The sequence below is a fragment of the Vulpes vulpes genome, chromosome 12 (assembly GCF_048418805.1).
Source record: "Vulpes vulpes isolate BD-2025 chromosome 12, VulVul3, whole genome shotgun sequence".
NCBI lineage: Eukaryota > Metazoa > Chordata > Mammalia > Carnivora > Canidae > Vulpes > Vulpes vulpes.
In genome coordinates this window covers 158,308,094-158,326,279 of record NC_132791.1, presented here as the reverse complement: position 1 = coordinate 158,326,279, position 18,186 = coordinate 158,308,094, and the positions used below count along the sequence as shown (strand labels likewise).

The following is an 18,186-nucleotide window of genomic DNA, read 5'->3' as shown; positions in this document are numbered from 1 at the left end:
CACCCCCAAATCTTGATGGCTGAATGCAGTTTCCTTTCTCACGCATGCTTCTTGTGAGCTGAGGGTGGGGTCCTGGCCCATCAGGACCTCCATCATGGTCCCCCCACCCTGCATGGTAAGAGTGGACTTGACAGTCGTACGCTGTAACCTGCCTAGCCCCCGGGGGCAGGGGCACTGGTCAGGAAGCATCTCTCTGGAAAGGGCCCTCAGGAAGCTGAAATCCCACAGAGGTGCCAGAGGTGCCCTGCAAAGAGTGTCAGCATGACAGGGGGACATGCAGGGGAGGGAGGACTGAGGGACTTCAGTGGGTGCTGAGGAGGACGGGGCAGCAGGGGCCAGCTCTGCCCTTGGGGCTCCTCTCCCTTCAGAGGTGCCTGATCCAGGTGGCCTTCCGGCCTGTGCTGCCCAGTGAGCTGATTCGCCAGGAAGCCTTCCAGGCTCTGAACAAACAAGTGGAGGTCAAGTCGGTGCGTGGAGACTCCAAGAGGAGGGGTACAGGGCACAGGGCAGGGGCTGTGGCCTCCCCCCAACTCCCGAGGCAGCAGGGGCCCAGGACAGCATGCCGGGAGCACTGGGGGGACTTTGTGGAGCATTGTGTGTCACCTGGCTTTAAGAGCATCTTCTCCCTCAACAGCATCACCAGGAAGGCTAGGTCCCAAAGGGCAGTCTCGGGGAGGGGTAGGGGGCACCTTGGCAGGGTGCACTGAGAAGCAAGAGGGGGGACGCCTGGGTGGCTCAGCAGTTGAGTGCCTGCCTTTGGCTCAGGTCATGATCCCGGGGTCCGCGGATCAAGTCTCACGTCAGGCTCCCTGCATGGAGCCTGCTTCTCCCTCTGCCTGTGTCTTTGCCTCTCTCTGTGTTTCTCATGAATAAATAAATAAATCTTAAAAAAAAAGAGAGAGAGAGAGAGAGAGAGAAGCAAGAGGGGCTCTACAGAGGGAGAGCAGATAAAACAGCAAAGGAGCCCCTGATCTCCCCGAGTGTGGCTTCTTTTTTTTTTTTTTTTTAAAGATTTTATTTATTTATTCATGAGAGACACAGAGAGAGAGAGGCAGAGACACAGGCAGAGGGAGAAGCAGGCTCCATGCAGGGAGCCCGACGTGGGACTCCATCCTGGGTCTCCAGGATCACACTCCGGGCTGCAGGTGGCACTAAACTGCTGCACCACCAGGGCTGCCCCTGAGTGTGGCTTCTTCTTCTTCTTTTTTTTTTTTTAAGATTTTATTTATTTATTCATGAGAATACACAGAGAGGGGAGAGAGAGAGAGAGAGAGAGAGAGAGAGAGAGAGAGAGAAAGAATGGCAGAGACACAAGCAGAGGGAGAAGCAGGCTCCACGCAGGGAGCCCGACGTGGAACTCTATCCCGGGTCTCCAGTATCCAGCCCTGGGCTGAAGGTGGCACTAAACCGCTGAGCCACCGGGGCAGCACAGAGTGTGGCTTCTTAAAACCGTCAGGCAAAACCTGTGATAACAGCCCCACAAATGTAGCATCAGCCCAGAGACAAAGCCCAGCAAGGGTCAGGCCCACTGTCCCAGCCAGCTGCAACATGTGGGCTCCTGCCAGGAAAGGGGGTCCCAGGGATCCACATGGAGTTGTGGTGGTCACTGCGCTCCCAAGGACCCAGAGGGACACCCAGCATGCCCCTCCAGGGTCTGGCACACACAGGGGGTCAGTGGGGGGGGCACCAGGAAGGAGGACCCCGTCCTGGGTGACTCCTCCCCTCTGTTGTCTGTTTCCCTGCTGGTGAAGGCAACCACCGAGGTTGGTGCCCAGGCCCACGGGGGTCCCTGCACCTGTAGTCATTGACCCCTGAGGAAACTGGCCCATCCCCCCTCCCCACACACCCGCACCCCTGGGGCCTGCACCCACCGCCGCATCCCCTCACAGGGCAGTCAGCCCAGGCCTGCTTGGAGAAGAGCCAGCTGCCAGGGGCAGCCACAGGGCTCGCTGGGCTGAGCAGGGCTGGCCTCTTGGCACCCTAGGTCCGCAAGGACACAGTCACCCAGAGGAAGGACCTGAGGAGACAGTCCTTCTCCACGCTGCGGCTGCAGAACCGGGACCGACTGCTCCGGACCTCCACTCCACTGAACACGGAGCTGCACAAGCAGGACCTCAAGTCCAAGTGAGCCTAAGAGAAGCCCATCCCGCCACCTCCTTCCGTGCCCATGTGACGACACCCTGTCCTGACCCCCATAGAGATTTTCCCCACTGGCTCCCAGGAACCGAGCTGTTTTGAGCCATGTGACTGGAAGTCCAGGACCGTGCTGGCTTCAGGCACAGTTGAATCCAGGCTCTGCCTTGAGGCCCTTCCAGCTCTGACTTCCTGGGCATCTGCCCACCCCATTCCCCTGGATCTGGGCCCCTGTACACAGCCTCACACCATGGGCAGGGGAGACCCTGCTCCCCTGACTCCCATATTCCCAGTTCAGCAACACCAGCCTCTCCAGGTGCAAAATGAGGCCAGGAGAGCTCTGAGGGGCTTAAGTCACCCACCCTAGACCCTTGCCTGAGATCCTAGGAACATGATCTTCTTGTTAGGTGCCTGACTAGGACTGGGGGGCGGTGGAAGGACAGCCAAAGCCTGGGCCCCAGCATGGCCCCCAGGCCACTGCCCCCCTTCCCTCTCTGTCCCCCGTCCCCCCAGGAGAGTGTGGCAGGGCCTTGGGGCTACTGGCCAGTGTGCAGTGTGAGTGCATACTGCTGCATCATTCCAGTTCCGACGAGTACCAGGCTGCCCAGGCCACCCTGGCCAGATCTTTCCAGGGGAAGTTTGACAAGTTTGTGGTTCCCTGTGTTGTTGCCCGTGGTGACACCAAAGACAGGAAGGGGACAGAACCCCTGAGCTTCAGGTAAAGTGCTCTTCCAGAAAGTCACCATCCCTCCTGTATTACCCACCCAGATGTGGGGCTCCAGAAGGATAGGCATGGTATGGTGTCCAGAGTGGGCAGACAAAGGTGAGGAGGTGGGGCAGGTGCTATCAGCACACCCTCTCCACCCCCAGTCCTCACAATACCCTGTACCTGGAGCTGTGGTGTCCAGCAGTAGCACCATCCATTGTGGTGACCTCCAACAAAGGCAAAACTACCACGAACTTCGGTGACATCGCTGTAGGTGAGCCCTGACTGGGCCCAGCTCGGGGACCCAGGCCCCCCATCACTGCCCGGGTCCCTCACCCCACTCTTGGGCCTAGGGCTATAGCCTAACTCCACCATCCCATTTCAGGACACCACGGCATAAGAAAGGTCTCCATCCAGAACATCTCCTCTGAGGATCTTGCTGTATCCTTGTCCATACCCAGCCCAGCCAGTTTATGTGGATGGGACAGGGGAGTTGGTGGGGGGCTGCAGTCCTACCCTGGCCACCTCTCCTTGACACTGGGCCCTCAGGTGGAGTTCTCTGTGCTGAACCCCAATGGCCCCTTTATCCTGCTGAACCCTATCAGCAAGCTGCCTGCAGGCGAGACCCAGGTTCTGACTCTGTCCTTCTCTCCCCGTGAGAGTGTCCTGGTGAGTCCCGAGCCCACTTTACACCATGCTGCAGCCCATGTGTCTGGGCCTTGGGGGTAGCCGATCCCTCTAGACCTCCACCTCCAGGGGACAAGCAGGAGGTGGCTAGGGAGCTCAGAACAACCTCAGTCCAGCCTGCCCTGCCCCAGCGGTCCCCAGACAGAGGTCCAGCTCAAGCCTCTGACAGATGTCTGCTTCACGCTAATTGATGTGGTCTTCACAGGCCCAAGAAACGCTGGACATCATAACCAAGAGAGGCACACTCTCCCTGACCCTCATGGGTACTGGTGTGGCATCCATGATCACGTGCTCCATCGAAGGGGATGTTCTGGACATGGGTTACGTGGTTGCCAGAGAGTCTGTGTCCTCAAGCTTCAAGGTGAGGCACATGACAGGTGCCTGGTGCCCATGCTGGTCCCTGGAAGGGGGTTCCACCTGGGAGGGATCAGACCCACCTTGGTAGGGGAGCCAGTGGAGGTGTAGGCCATCCCCACACCAGGTCTTCCGCCCCACCCCCAGCCCCCCAGCAGCTGCCACCTCCATTGCCCTGTCCAGCAGAGGGAGGGCTGGGAACATGTGTCCCTCCACCTCTCACCTGCCCTGCCTTAGTGCCCCCTGTCTTCCTGCTCAGGGCCTGGGATGAGGAGCTCAGCTCTTCAGTGTTGTGGGTAGTGGGAGCGTGGCCCCCCTGTAGGAGGGCTGGCCTAGCTCCCCATGCTTCTCCAACATCTGAGGGACTCACCAGCCTTGGGATCAAGCAATCCATAGGACACCGGTTTTGTCCACTGGCTTAGGTCAGGACCTGCACTGAGTCCAGAATAGGGATTTCCTGAGTGCCTCACGGAGGAGAGGGTGCTCTCAGGAGAAGGGGGTGAGGGCAGGGGAGAGACTGGGCAAGGACATTAGCTCAGCTGAAGGCTAGTCTGAGCCTGACAGCAGAGGGAGCCCTGGAGAACAGAGGGCATTACCAGGCTGTCCCCCCTTGGGGCACTGCAGCTCCAGCAGGTATGCCAGTCCGGGAAGGGGGTAAGTGGACAGCCAGCCAACGCCCTCAGGGGGGGAGTGAGCTGAGACCCCCTCCCACCGTAGCAGCCCGCTAAAGGTCACCTGTCCTCACAGCTGCAGAACTGCTCCGCGCTGCCCATCAAGTTCTCCCTGCAGCTGGACAGCCTCTCACCCTCCAGGAGCAAAGGCCAGCAGCAGCTGCCACAGTTCCTCACTTCACCAGCCCAGAGGACTGAGGTCGTGGGTGAGCTGGTGGGTGGGGACACAGGGCCACTGCTGGGGAAGGCAGGGATGCAGAGAGGGACTCCGCCGGCTGGGGAGGGGAGCTGCAGGCTGGGCTGGGGACTTGCCACGCTGCCGGCCCCACAGGCACTCAGAACCATAGCGGCCAGAGCGTGTTCAGCGTCATCCCGGTAGAGGGCATCATGGACCCCGGCAAGGCGCAGGACTTCACCGTGACCTTCAGCCCTGACCACGAGAGCCTGTACTTCTCAGACAGGCTACAGGTCATGCTCTTTGAAAAGGTGTGGTTCCTCCAGCCCAGTCGTGACCCCCTTCCCGAGTGCCCAGGGCCCTTCTGCCCTAACCTGCCTGCCCTACTTTGAAGGCCCTGGCCCATGGCCAGGGCTCCACACCATGGGTGTTGTCTGGTAGAGAGGCCAGTGTCCCAGGTCCCACGGGCCCACACCCTCTTGGAGCTGGGTCACGAGGTTGCAGGACGAGGCTACTGTGCTCCTTGTCCCCAGAAATTATCCCACCAGATCCTTTTGAAGGGTGCAGCCCGCGAGCACATGATGTTCGTGGAGGGTGGAGACCCCCTGGACGTGCCTGTGGAGTCCCTGACAGTGATCCCCACGTATGACCCTGAGCACAGAGAGGGTGAGCCCTCCATGGGACAGGCGCCCTGGGGGTGGGAAGGGAGGCTCGGAGGTACAGTGAGAGGGCCCCTCCTCCCAATCTGCACTTGCACCATTAGCCCTAGGAAGCCTCAAGGGCAGGATGGTCATTCCGGGCCCACTCCTCAAAGGGTGGGGTCATGCTGAAGAGATTTCCTGATTCTAGGCAGCTCCCTCCCTCTCGGCACCCCCACCGCCCCATCAGCCCCCAGCCAGGTCCTCTCTCTTTAGAAGCAGAGGAGCTGAAGCCCATCCTGGTGACCCTGGATTATATCCAGTTAGACACAGACACGCCAGCCCCACCTGCCACCCGAGAGTTGCAGGTGGGCTGCATCCGGACTACCCAGCTGTCCCCAAAAAAGGTGACCAGAGCACTACCCAGGCCTACCCTGTCCCCCTGAAGAACCCCCTGCCTGGCCTTGCCCCTTGATAGATGCAGGGTGGGCAGCCTTTTGGTCAAGGCTGAGAGGAGGGTAGGTGGGGTTGGCCATCCTTGAGGAGATGCTCAGCTCCCAGACCTACTGCTTCCTGGGAGCTGTGCCTGGCCTGCCAGCCCCACCAGCAGCTCCAGTGTCCCACAGAGTGTCGAGTTCAGCCTGGACAGCAGCACATCTCTGCAGCACAAGGGCTTCACCATTGAGCCCTCCAGGGGCTCCGTGGAACGTGGCCAGACCAAGACCATCAGCATCTCCTGGATGCCGCCTGCTGATTTTGATGTAGGTGCCACAGACTCTGGTCAGGAAGCCTGCCAAAACCAAAGGCGAGGCAGGATGACACCCCTGCCCCACCCAGGGAGGGAGCTGCTGAGTGGGCAGGAAGACCACAGATGTGTCTGGTGGGCCAAATGGCTAGGGCCTCCTTCTGTCCTCCCCTCCCATTCCAGCCAGATCATCCACTCATGGTGTCGGCCCTACTGCATCTCAAGGGGGATGTGAAGGAGACTTACAAGGTCCTGTTTGTGGCCCAGGTGGTGACTGGTCCCTGAGGCCACAGGAGTCTCTCCACAGAGCCCCCTCGAACTCCCTGCTCGCCCCCGAAACCCTCACCAAACCACCCACAGACCTGGGACCTGGGCATCCCCTGCTGGGCAGACTCAAATGTCCAGCCTCTGCATGGCCCCCATGGACAGGGCACCACAGCCCCATGGGCATGGCCACTGCCAGCTGCCCTGGACCCACTGAGTCCCAAAGGCCCAAGAACACCCCTCCCTGGCGCCAATCAGAACCAGCAAGAAGGCCAGTCCTACCCACATCCTACTCTTACTCTGAGCCCCTCAGAACCCCCAGCCCCACCAGTACCCACCTGCCCAGCCTTTAGGAGCCCTGATGGTATGGGGAGAGCTGCTCCCACAGGTCTGCCAATAAACCTTCTAGGCTTCTTCATACAGGCCTGCAGTGTGGGATGCACACCAAAAGATATGGGGACAGAGCCCTGGGGAGGCAGCATCCTGAGCCTCCTACCTCACTATACACAAATCAATCCATAAACTATGAACTCTGTCCCTCCAGAAGGTGGATGCCTAGATCATTAGGGTAACCGCTAGCAGGGCAGGGTGCTGGGGATACAGGCTGGAATTTAGACAGGCACAGACCCAGGGAGGCCTTGCAAAGATAGAGAAGGGTACAGGAGGCTCTGTAGGCTTTTCTGCCCCTCCCAAGTTTCAGGATCCTTGGTGACCCCAAGCAAGGAGGGAGCAAATGTGGGGGGCTCATGCTCAAGGCCTCCCTCCACATCTAGCCGGGGTCCAGGGTGAAGGCCCAGAGCATGAGTTGGGTTTTCCATTTTTCTGGACAGAGTCCAGGCTCAGCCTTCTGGCTCTAATGCATCCCTCAAGGTTGAAGCCCCACAGGCCATATGAATCTCCTGGGAGCTCAGAATGTGCCCCTATCCCAGTCCCTGCCATCTGGAGAGTGACAGTTGGATACTGTCCCCACAGAGCCCTCCAATCTGGCCCCCCTGTGCACAGCATGCCCAACACACCAACCCAGTCCCATGCCTGCCTCCAGGAGAACACATGCAGCTTTCCCTAGCAAGAATAGAGGGTGTGATGATGCATCTGGGGACTTTCCTAGGCAAAGGCTTCAGGACACCAGCCTGGAGCCACCAGTTCTAACCCCAGTTCCTTGATGCCCTTCATGCCTGGAAGCCTGCCATCTCCCTAACCTGAGGCCAGTGACGACCCTTCCATGCAATTATGCAGGACTCCTGTCTGTGCCCTCCTGGGGCTGACCAGCCATAGCCCAAGCCGCTTTCCTACCAGATGAGAAGAGAAGGCAGGGCTCTAGCAGCCCAGGCCAAATCAGGCTCCTGGAGGAAGTCCCTGACTCCTCTTCTGGCTGGTGGGCAAGAGGGGCAGGCTTCTAAACCCTGGCCTCAATCTCCTACCAAAGGCCCTGGTACTCACTGGCCAAGGCCCTGCCTGAACTTCTGTGCACTGGCTGGACTTCTGTCCATCCTCATCCCTCCCATCCAGTGAAGGCAAAAGACGGGGAGAAAGGAAGCCAGGAGCCAAGCTTAGCCAGCCTGGCTGGAGCAGGGTGGGCAGGAGGGGCACTGGGGTGTCATCACACAGCCTGGAGGTGCAGAACAGCTTCGGGGCAAAGGGTGGGCCAAGATCAAGGGCGATCAAAGAGAGGTGCCTGGCAGATCCAGGCAGGGGCGCCAAGCCTAGGAAGGGCTTCATACAAGGTAGAGTATGTGCTGAATGCAATTAAGAAAGACAGAGGCACCTGGGTGGCTCAGGTGGTTAAACTGTTGACTCTGATATGGGCTCTGGTCAAGATCTCAGGGTCATGGGATTTTTTCTTTTTTTTTTTTTAATTTTTATTTATTTATGATAGTCACAGAGAGACAGAGAGAGAGGCAGAGACATAGGCAGAGGGAGAAACAGGCTCCATGCACCGGGAGCCTGATGTGGGATTCGATCCCGGGTCTCCAGGATTGCGCCCTGGGCCAAAGGCAAGTGCCAAACCACTGCGCCACCCAGGGATCCCAGGGTCATGGGATTGAGCTTCGACTCCAGCTCCAAGCTCAAAGGGGAGTCTACCTCTCTCCCCTCCTTCTGCCCCACTCCCTGCTCGTGCTCACTCTCTCTCTAAAATAGATGAAAGAGGGATGCCTGGGTGGCTTGGTGGTTGAGCGTCTGCCTTCCGCTCAGGGCATGATCCTGGAGTCCCAGGATCGAGTCCCACTTTGGGCTCCCTGCATAGGGCTGCTTCTCCCTCTGCCTGTGTCTCTATGTCTCTCATGAATAAATAAATCAAATTTTTAAAAAAATAGATGAAAGGAAGAGAGAGAGGGAAAGAAAGAAAGAAAAAGGGAGGAAGGGAGTAAGAGAAAGAAAGGTAAAAGGTAGCTGCTCCTCCCGCTCTCCCCAGACAAGGCCCCCAGACAAGGCCAACCACCCTCCACCTTGGGCTGCTGACCCCCTCCCTTGACCTGACCACCAGGTGGTGGGGTAAAGGCCTGAGAGAACTTAGCAGGACCACTAGTCCCATAAAAGGGCGGTGAGGTGGAAGAAATGGCAGAAGGGTCAGTAGCATTCTGTGCCCCCAGGCCCGGTGACCACAGAGGGTACACGCCCCAGATTGGGCATGACTTTCAAGGCCAAGTGCTCGGCTCCCCGCAGGAGCGGGGGGGGGGGTGGGGGTGGGGGGGGTGGGGGGGGGGGATGTCAGGCGCACACTCCCGACAGGCCTGCTTCCGCCAGCCCCAGGCAGCGATTGAGCAAAATAAACGTTGAACACGCTGGGCCGGTTCCAGAACCCGGACTGCTGCATCACTTAACACCGCACGGTGTGCACGGTGTGCGAGCTCCACCACGCTTGTCCTGGCCGCCACCCTCCGAGGCGACAGCAGGGCTCACCTGGCCCGCACGGAGCCTGACTGCACTACAGGCCTGGCCCGCCCGGGACCGGGGCTCTGCGCCGGGGCGGAGGACGAGACCCCGTTGCGCCCAGCAAGCCGAGGCTGGCGGGTCCCTGGGCTCCGGCGAGGAGGGCGGGGCCTCCGGGAAGCGGCTAGGCGGGCACGGGACGGGGCCTCTGGGAAGCGGCGCGGAGGACACCGGGCGGGGCTCTGGGGCAAGGCATGCAGGGCGGGGCCTCCGGGAAGCGGCGCGACGGGCACGGGGCGGGGCTCGGGGGCGGGGCTCGGGGGCGGGGCGGGGCCTGCGGGGCGGGGCCTCCATAAAGCGGCGAGGCCCGCAGGCTAGCGCTCTCCGCAGGCCCCGAGCATGGTGCTGGGGGCTCTGGCCCCGGGTGCGCTCCTCCTGCTCCCGCCGCTCCTGCCGCTGCCGCAGGTGGGTCGCTGGCGCTCGGCTCGGGCACTGCGGGGCGGGTCTGCGCTTGGCGCGCCCTGGCTCGGGCTCACCCCTGTCCCCACAGGTGGCGCTGGGCTTCTCGGACGGCAGCTGCGACCCCTCGGACCTGTAAGTCAGGGGGGTGGGAGCCGGGGCCTGGCCCGACCTGTGGGGGAGGCTTGGGCGGGGCGGTCGGCTGGCTGGTGCCCCACCTGCTCCAGATGCCGCCGTCCCCGCAGGTGCCCGCCCCAGGCCCGCTGGAGCAGCCTGTGGCACGTGGGGTAAGTGGAGACCATGATGCGGCCCCGGCCAGGCCCGGCAGACCCCTAGCCTTCCTAGCTCTGAGGCTGAGGAGTCGCCAGCACTGTCCCCTCCAGGCAGCCCCCCAGGCTGACCCCTGCTTTCTGCCCTCAGCACCAGGATGGCCTGTCTTGTGGGCCCTATCCCAGTCTAGGACTGCTCTAGGCACCCAGGCCCTTGGCACCACTTCCCACCCCCTCCTTCCTCACCCCTGCAGGGGGCCCCTGTGAACACGGTCATTGGTCTGGGCACAGGATTGTGCAGATGGCCTGGGACAGTGTGTCCTGGGAGTGAGCCCAAGGCACTTGTGGCCAGCCCTGGAGAGAGCCAGGACAGGCTGGCTCCTCAGGCCCCACTCTGGCCTGGAAGGAGGTCTCTGGCCTGGAGAGACATTCTCTGGTTTACTTTTATCCTGCCTGTTGTCCTGTCTTGGGTGGCTGGGCCATGACTGCCCCTGGGGAGCAGGTGGCCAGTGGCAAGGGGTCAATCCAGTGGTAGGGTCTTGCTCCTCCCCGCACAGGCTTATCTTACTTGCTGTCCTCCTGCTGCTGCTGTGCGGGGTCACAGCCAGCTGTGTCCGGTTCTGCTGCCTCCGGAAACGGGCACACACCCAGCCACACCTGCCACCAACACCTCAGCCTTGCGACCTGACAGTCAGCCCTATGGATAGTGACAGCCCCGTGCACAGCACTGTGACTTGTGAGTGCCTGCAGACCTCACCTGTTGTCTTGCCCGCCTGCAGGGGGAGTGGGGGCGGGTGAGAGCAGACTCATCCCCACCAACCCACTCTGGTTCCCTGCAGCTTACAGCTCTGTGCAGTACCCGCTGGGCATGCGGCTGCCCCTCCCCTTTGGGGAGCTGGACCTCGACTCCATGACCCCTCCTGCCTACAGCCTGTATGCCCCTGAGCTGCCACCCTCATATGAAGAGGCTGTCAAGACGGCCAAACCCAGACAGGAAGAGCCACCCCCCTCTTAGTAACCCAGTCCTCTCCGTGGGGCCTGAGGCCTAGAGACATCGGCAGGGCTCCAGGAGCCAGGCTCCAATGCCCAACAACCCTGGCTGTAGCCCTGATGCCCCTCAAAGGCAGAGGAAAACTCTCTCGAACCTCTCCATTCTGCCAGCCACCCTGTGCTCAGAGGTGACGGGTGCAAGGGCACTTGCAGCCGAGGACCCCCCCAGCGCACACCTCCCATCCTTCCCCAGGGAAGGCCAGCCCGTCCAGCACATTGCTGCAGCCCTGGCCTCGTTGCTATGTAACGCCAGGCAGCCCAACCAGCTGCCCCTGTGTTGGCCATACACATGCACTCTCACACACTAGGGCAATGCCCACACAGGCTGCTGCATTCAGCCCTGACCTCACAGGCCTAAGCCTCAGGATTCAGGGCTGGCTGTAACACCCCCAGCTTTTTGGAGAGAGAATAAAGTCTGTACCTAAATGATCTCCATCTGTAGGAAAAGGCTCTGGGAGGGGCCTGTGGGTAGACATACCCCAACGCAGGCAGACAGGGCAAGTGGTAGTCTTCGACCTGCCCCCAATCTGGCTTTCCAGCTGGTGTCCAGAACCCAGAGCTGGGCAGTGGGTGGTGTCAGATGTCATAGCAGGAGTGACAGGCCATGTGCTGTGGTTGCCCAGGAAAACCCTCTCCTTTTTCCAGACCCAAATCTTTGCCAGTCCCTCCTTTCTGGGCTAGGGACAGTGAAACACACATTAGTCTGGGTGGAGCGTTTATTGGCCAGAGTAGGGCAGGGTGGGGGGTGGCAAGGTAGGTGGCAGTGAGGGCAGTGCTGTGGGCAGCAGCAGGCAGTGGCCTTCTTCGTGCAGGCCTTCCATGGCCACAGCACCTGCTCCTATTGGACCAGCTTGAAGGACTCTCCGGTCATCATGGCCACAAACTCTGAGAGCAGAAGGACAGGTCAGCCACCAGCCTGGCCCACCCACCCAGCTCCCAGGCCCATCCCTCACTCACCCTCGTAGTCAATGGTCCCATCACCATCCTTGTCAGCCTCCTTCATCATCTGCTCGGCCTCTACCTCATTGAGGGGCTCCCCTGCATTCATGAGCACGTACCTGCAGGGCCCCCACATTCAGTGGTGGCCTGGAGGGTTCCAGCCCATGCCCACCCCTGCCCAGCTCCGGGCCCTACTTGAGCGTGTCCCAGTCGATGTAGCCCTTGCCTTCCTTGTCGAAGACACGGAACGCTGCCCTCAGCTCGCCCTCCTGGTTCTGGGCCTTCTCCCAGTAAATCCCCATCAGGGCCAGGAAGCTGTCACAGTTGAAGAATCCTTTGTCTGCAGGGAGCAAGCAGCAGGCCGGGCCTCATGAGGGTGAGCAGATGCGGCCCTCCCTGCTCACGCTCACAGTTGATCACCCATCCAGGGCTGCCCCAGCCTCACTGTCTCTGTCCACGTCCTTGGCCATGGAGGCCAGCTCACTCTTGGTGGGGTTGATGCCCAGCAGGCTCATGAGCCGCTCCAGCTCACCAGTCTTCACCTCCCCGTTGCCTTCCTCGTCGAACATCTCAAAGACCCCCTTGTACTCCTTGATCTGCTCGGCTGTCAGGCGCTCCGTCTGCAGGGACACCAGCCCAGCATCACTGGGGCCCCCTCTGCCCCTCAGTCTGAGGGAGGTTAGAGGCCCCAGCACACGTGGCACCCTGCCCTGTCCATCCGCTTGGCAACCCTTTGGGGCCTATGGTTCAAAAAGGGGGCCCCTAGCCCAGAGCAGCTTCCAGACAAGGTGGTACAGGGATGAGCAGAACTCTGCCAGGCAGCCTGAGGGGAAGGGCACACGAGGCAGAGCCCAGGTGTGAGGCCCCGGGGCTCAGGCCAGCCATGTGAGGGAGTCTCGGGGGGCTACCAGGTGAGACCAGGTGAAGGACACTGTGAAGGAGCATGCCCAAGATCGGGGTGAAGGGCCCCAGCCTGTTCGGGCATCTCTGGGGATAGTCTAGCCCCTGCTGGCCACCACCACGGCAGCTCTCAGAAGAGTCTCATCCATCCCAGCCACCAGAGCAAGGGGGTGTCAGCATCCAGCAGGGCTCAGCCTTGGCCTCCCTGCTTTGCCTTCTGAACTGCTCCCTTGATTCCCAGACAGGCACCCGCACCCTCTGGCCCAGCCCATGCCTGTGCTCGGAGGCCCTGTCCCATCCTCTCGCCGCCCAGGCCCTGCTCCACTCCTGCCCCACCAGCCCACCAGGGACTCTGCCGGATGCTGGGAGCAGCCTCACCATGTCCGTGGCCGGTGGGGAGAACACTGCACGCTGGCACTGGAGCTGCTGTGCACAGAACACGAGGGGTGGAGGTGTCAGCTGCATTTTAGCTGGGCCCAGCTGCCTGGGGTCCCCAGAGTCTAGATTCCGAGATCCTTGTATGGCCAGGAGATCCTGCAGCCCTATTTTGGACCAGGCTTGGCCGTTCCCCACATAGCCCCTTTCTGGCCCTCCTTGGCCTAAGCATCCCCTCACCCTGAAGCTGCTCCTGGGATCCTAGGTCGCAGCCTCAGCCCTCTGGAGCCAAAGCATGGAGAGACGCCATGACTGAGGACCAGGAGCAGGAAAGGGACTGAGGGGTGGCTGGGGAGACCTGGAGCACTTGCCCATGTGTTCGCCCTTTGCTGTTCCCTCTTCACCGTGTCATCCTCCTCGAATTTTCTTCCCTATGGTGGCTGTCCTCCCACCATTCTGCCCTAGGACGCTCACACAGCCAGTCATCACTTACTTAGGAGGGTTCTTTCTGAATGCCCACCCTGGCCTGGTGACAACCTCCCATCCCTGTAGGCCGAGTGCTTTGTGGGCTGTCTCTACAGACGGGTCAAGAGGACAAATACACCCCCCTGGCCACCCTGTGCTAGAAGGGGCTGGAGGTCTGCAGTCCAGGGAGGGGATAGCTGGATGTGGTGTGGTGGTGAGAGAGGGCAAGACTGGCTACCAGGAAACCAGACCAGATTTCCTCTGAGCAGCCAGGAGCTATTCTGGGACTTCTCAGAGAAACCTGACCTCCCTTCCACTCAGAACAGCAAAGCTGGCTCCCGAGGGAGCCTCATGGCCACGCCGTTCAGTGACCAGATGCCTGAGCAGCACACACACTCAGCGCTTGGACACACATACCCACCCTCACCTCCACCGAGGGCCTTCCTCCTACCCCGGCACCAAGCACAAGATCCACTGGCCTGGCCACGGGGCTCAGAAGCTTGCAGTTACAGGTTGGAGCCTCATGGGTCGAGGGGACTCCTCCCATCTCAGCCTCCAGCACCCCGCAGAGCTGGCCACAGATGGGTGCCCCTACCTAATTCCCCTCACATCAGTGCATGGCCCCCAGAGACACACAGACACACCTGCCACCGCCCGCAACTGCCTGACAACCTGAGCAGGCGAGATGTGCCATGGCCCGACTGGCTCAGCCCTGGGCCCTGCCAAAATATCTGAAGCCTCTGGGACACTCCCACTGAGGCCCAGGCCAGCTGCTGAGGCCGCAGGATTTGTGCTGACGGACAGGATGGCTCCGGCAGGCACAAGTCCTGAGGGCCCGGGCGACCGGGTTGAAGGAGAAGCCGGCTCCAGGTCCGGGGGGTGGTCCCCTACCTTAGCCCTGGCTGCTCTGTCTGGTCCTGGTTTCAGGCTTGTGCTGATGAGAAAAGACTTTCGCACTCCCTTCCCTTGAAAATCTCAAACTAGGACAGGAGTCAGAAACATTTCAATGGCACTAGTCACATCTATAAGCCCAAGCCACAACATGTGAGGAAGGAAGCGTGTGGGGAACTACAGCAGAGGCCTGCTGGGAGAGGCAGGGGGGATAGTGTTACATGTCCAGCTGGGCAGTGGGGCCCAGACTCCCACGCAGACGCTTGTCTAGATGTCATTGGGAAGGGGATTTTTTTCATATATGTATTGATTACAATGGTGACATTAACATAAAATATTACTCAGAGGGGGAGCTGACATTTACTGAACACCTGTTACGTACCACGATCTTTTTTTTTTTTTTACATTTGTGGTAAAACACACACACACATATAAAATTTACCATCAACTTTCTCCTTGGATCCGACTCCTGCGTATAAGCAGACTTATACAGGATTTGTCCTTTGGGACTGGGTTATGTCACTGAACATGATGTCCTCAAAGTCCATTCCTGTTGTAGCGCATGTCAGCACTTCCTCCTATTTTGTTTTGTTTTTTAGAAAGAGGGGAGGGGAAGAGGGAGAGAGAAAATCCCAGGCAGGCTCCATGCCCCGTGCAGAGCCTGACATAGGGCTCCAACTCACAACCCTGAGATCACAACATGAGCCAGAATTAAGAGTCAGACGCTAAGCTGACCCAGCCACCCAGGCACCCCCGCATTTCTTCCCTTTTTAAGGTGGAATAATATGCCACTGGGCAGAAAGACCACATTTTGTTTATCCATCCTCTTGTCCATGGAAATTTAGGTTGCTTTCACTTCTTTGCTATTGTGATTAATGCTGCAATGAATGTAGATGTGCTTGAAGGTTTTTTAGATGTGATTATCATTTAAATCAGTAGACTCTGAGTAAAGCAGATGACCCTCATAATGAAGGTGAGCCTCATCCAATCAGTTGAAGACCTTAAGAGAGCAAGAGTGAGCTCCCCAGAGGAGGGGAGAATTCTTCTCCAGAGGGCCTCGGGTTTGAGCTGCAACACCAGGTCCTCCCTGGGTCTCCAGCTGTCTGAATTCACCAGCCCCACAATCGCCACAAAGGAAGCCAATTCCTTAAAATCAACGTCTCTCTCTCCCTCCCTCTCCTATTGGGCTGTTTTTCTAGAGAATCCTGACTGATACAGGAGGCCAATAAAGGCAACATGTTCCAAGAACCTGGATATCTGTGTCTGGGCCACCGGGACCACTCACAACTTCAGGGCACGTGGTGTTTTCTCTGGGCAGGTCTGGGAGATGGCACAGGCACCCGAAAACAGCTGCTGAATTCACAGACTGATGGCCCAGGCCAGGGTATAGTGAGAGGCCCCGTGTGCATTCAAGCAATCCCATCCCCTCCCTACAAGCAAGTGCCTCCCCAGTGACCCCTTCCTGGAAGAGAGAAGAAACCCATAGACACAGTGAGAAGACAGAAGGCCGCCATCCTTGTGGGGCAGCGTTGGATGCAGACCCAGCTCATGTGGCCACCGTGGCCCCAGGTACGGTGGACCTCTGAAGGGGTACTTGCCCTGAGTCCCCATAGCTGGCCTGAGGCTTCAGGCAGCACAGCTGGGCTTCCTTCTGCCCAATCCTACCCCCGTCCCTATCTCTGGGATTGACCCCTTGCACACAGCTTGTACCCATACTGCATCTCGAGGTCGGCTTCCATGGGATCCAGTGCACAACTAGGAGAATTGGAGACGGCTTCCTTGCTGCCTGGCTGGGAGTCACTGGAGGCAGGCGCACATGCCTAGTGATTTACCTGCTGCAACTGTCACTGTGCTGGATTGGGCAGGAGGGGGACGAGAGGCCAAGCAGCTGCTGCCCAGCGCCCAACCTGTTGTTAGGACCCTGCTGGGGAAAGCAGGACCTTGTCATGTGTGTGGGGACACCAGGTGGCTGTCCCCCTCAGCTCTAAGGCCCAGACTCCTTCAAACCTGCACCCGCAAGGTTTGCTCACCTCTCCCAACCTCAGCTGAAATAGAATTCCCAGGCCTCACCACCAACCTCCCACCCAGGCAACATTTGTCCCCGTCAGGACACCCACCTCCCCTCCCAGCCACTAGGCCGGCACCCAGGGGTATGTTACAGCATAAACCAGCTGGGGATGAGCTGGGTCTGGCAGCTCAAGGACAGACAAGGGTGAAGGGATGGATGGGCCATGCTGGCAGGAGCTGGGGGAGCAGGGCTGCTCCAAGGGGCTGGAGCACAGCCCAGGCAGGCATGAGACTACACACACCAGTGCTCCTCACAGCCCCTTCCTCCTGCAGCTCCTCCCTGAGGTGTCCTAAACCAGCACAGGGCCAGCCATTGGGACCCACACTCTGCTCAGTGCCTGTAGCTAGCCTCCTTACCCACCAGCAACCCCGCTGCATCTGCCACACAGTCTCCCCAGGGTGGCAGTATCCCATCCATTGCCCATGGTGTCACCCCTCAGCCCCAGAAATGCCCCAAGAAAACTTCATGTCCTAGTCTGAGTCTTTGTTGTGGGGTCTGCTTGGGGGTGCCCAGCCCTGGGCCAACCACTGTGGCAGATGGGAAGAGAGGCAAGTGTGACATCTGTCACTGCTCAGGAATGGCCAGAACCAGGTACTGAGATTCAAGTGTTATGTGCAAAGTTGAGGTGACCACTGAGATAATAGAAATAGACTGTATAGCTTCCGTATTTGTGGAAGGGAAAAAGAATAAAGAAAATATAATGAACCTAACAATAAAGAAAAGAAGACAGATTTTCTCCAATTATGCTGGAGAAAAAGCAGCATAACTAGAAAGCCAAAAGTAATGTCAGAGAAGTAAACCCAGGGCAGCCAGGGTGGCTCAGTGGTTTAGCGCCGCCTTCAGCCCAGGGCCTTATCCTGGAGACCAGGAATCCAGTCCCACTTTGGGCTCCCTGCAAGGAGCCTACTTCTCCCTCTGCCTGTGTCTCTGCCTCTCTCTCGCTGTCTCTCATGAACAAATAAATAAAATCTTTAAAAAATTAATAACCCGAGTAAAAAATAAATATCCATTGTGCATCAAAGCACACCATTGAGAGAGAGAAAAGGCACCCCACCGACTGGAAGAAAACGTTCACAAATCTTATATCTGATAAGGGATTTGTATCCAGAATATGTAAAGAACTCCTACAGCTCAACAACAAAAACCACCCAATTCAGAAGTGGGCAAATGTCTTGAATAGACATTTTGCCAAAAAAGACACACACGGCCAAGGAGCACATGAAAACATCACATGCTCAATATCACTAATAGTTAGGAAAATGCAAGTCAAAACCACAATGATCTATTGTTTCACACCCTTTAGGATGGCTATGATCAAAAAACACAGAAAACAAGTGTTAGGGAAGATGTGGAGAAATTAGGATACCACGCACAGCTGGTGGGAATGTGGAACAGTACATCTGTTGCAGAAGACAGCGTGGTGATTCCTCAAAAACGTGGGCACAGAATGACCATAGGATCCAGCATTTCTGATTTGAAGTATGTAGTTAAAAGAATTGAAAAGAGAAACCCCAACAGGTATTTGT

General features: G+C 58.7%; 3 protein-coding genes and 1 long non-coding RNA gene across 18 annotated transcripts in view; 3 read left to right on the top strand and 1 right to left on the bottom strand.

The window, feature by feature from the left end:
• The window catches only part of CFAP74 (cilia and flagella associated protein 74), a 79,305-nt gene extending 72,514 nt beyond the window's left edge, over positions 1-6,791 (top strand). For 4 of the 11 annotated variants that reach the window (XM_072731023.1, XM_072731018.1, XM_072731019.1 and 1 more), the window contains 12 exons: positions 369-467; positions 1,985-2,124; positions 2,717-2,851; positions 3,004-3,113; positions 3,225-3,280; positions 3,389-3,508; positions 3,732-3,887; positions 4,628-4,757; positions 4,883-5,037; positions 5,260-5,392; positions 5,641-5,771; positions 5,991-6,791. In XM_072731023.1, the coding sequence (XP_072587124.1) occupies positions 369-467; positions 1,985-2,124; positions 2,717-2,851; positions 3,004-3,113; positions 3,225-3,280; positions 3,389-3,508; positions 3,732-3,887; positions 4,628-4,757; positions 4,883-5,037; positions 5,260-5,392; positions 5,641-5,771; positions 5,991-6,344 (1,719 nt within the window). In that variant the 3' untranslated portion in view covers positions 6,345-6,791. Of the gene's footprint in view, positions 1-368; positions 468-1,984; positions 2,125-2,716; positions 2,852-3,003; positions 3,114-3,224; positions 3,281-3,388; positions 3,509-3,731; positions 3,888-4,627; positions 5,038-5,259; positions 5,393-5,640; positions 5,772-5,990 lie in introns of all 11 variants that reach the window. The other 7 variants (XM_072731021.1, XM_072731022.1, XM_072731024.1 and 4 more) reach the window with 5 other exon arrangements.
• A 2,781-nt stretch (positions 6,792-9,572) lies between these two features.
• On the top strand, positions 9,573-15,840 carry TMEM52 (transmembrane protein 52). Of its 3 annotated transcripts, XR_011996012.1 has the most exons (6): positions 9,573-9,709; positions 9,795-9,838; positions 9,949-9,990; positions 10,530-10,708; positions 10,812-11,925; positions 13,103-15,840. XR_011996012.1 is itself a non-coding variant. In XM_072731038.1 (5 exons), exons 1-5 carry the CDS (start codon positions 9,644-9,646, stop codon positions 10,985-10,987), a joined length of 507 nt encoding a protein of 168 aa, XP_072587139.1. In that variant the 5' UTR covers positions 9,573-9,643; the 3' UTR covers positions 10,988-15,840. The 3 variants fall into 3 exon arrangements, 2 of the variants coding, with proteins under 2 accessions (XP_072587139.1, XP_072587140.1); XM_072731038.1 differs by having other exon boundaries at positions 10,812-15,840; XM_072731039.1 differs by lacking the exon at positions 9,949-9,990 and having other exon boundaries at positions 10,812-15,840.
• Positions 11,725-14,686, bottom strand: CALML6 (calmodulin like 6). 3 transcript variants are annotated; one of them, XM_072731037.1, is made up of 6 exons: positions 14,593-14,686; positions 13,240-13,287; positions 12,407-12,581; positions 12,157-12,301; positions 11,980-12,080; positions 11,725-11,907 (listed from the first exon to the last, which is right to left on the bottom strand). In XM_072731037.1, the coding sequence occupies exons 2-6, from the start codon at positions 13,240-13,242 to the stop codon at positions 11,861-11,863; spliced, it is 471 nt and encodes a 156-aa protein (XP_072587138.1). In that variant the 5' UTR covers positions 13,243-13,287; positions 14,593-14,686; the 3' UTR covers positions 11,725-11,860. The 3 variants fall into 3 exon arrangements, with proteins under 3 accessions (XP_072587138.1, XP_072587137.1, XP_025862944.1); XM_072731036.1 differs by lacking the exon at positions 14,593-14,686 and having other exon boundaries at positions 13,240-13,326; XM_026007159.2 differs by lacking the exon at positions 14,593-14,686 and having other exon boundaries at positions 12,494-12,581; positions 13,240-13,326.
• Positions 15,841-15,910: 70 nt separating the features above from the next.
• On the top strand, positions 15,911-17,646 carry LOC140594764 (uncharacterized). Its single transcript, XR_011996013.1, has 2 exons — positions 15,911-16,161; positions 16,296-17,646. It is a non-coding gene; the product is annotated as an uncharacterized lncRNA (long non-coding RNA).
• The last annotated feature ends 540 nt before the right edge of the window (positions 17,647-18,186 follow it).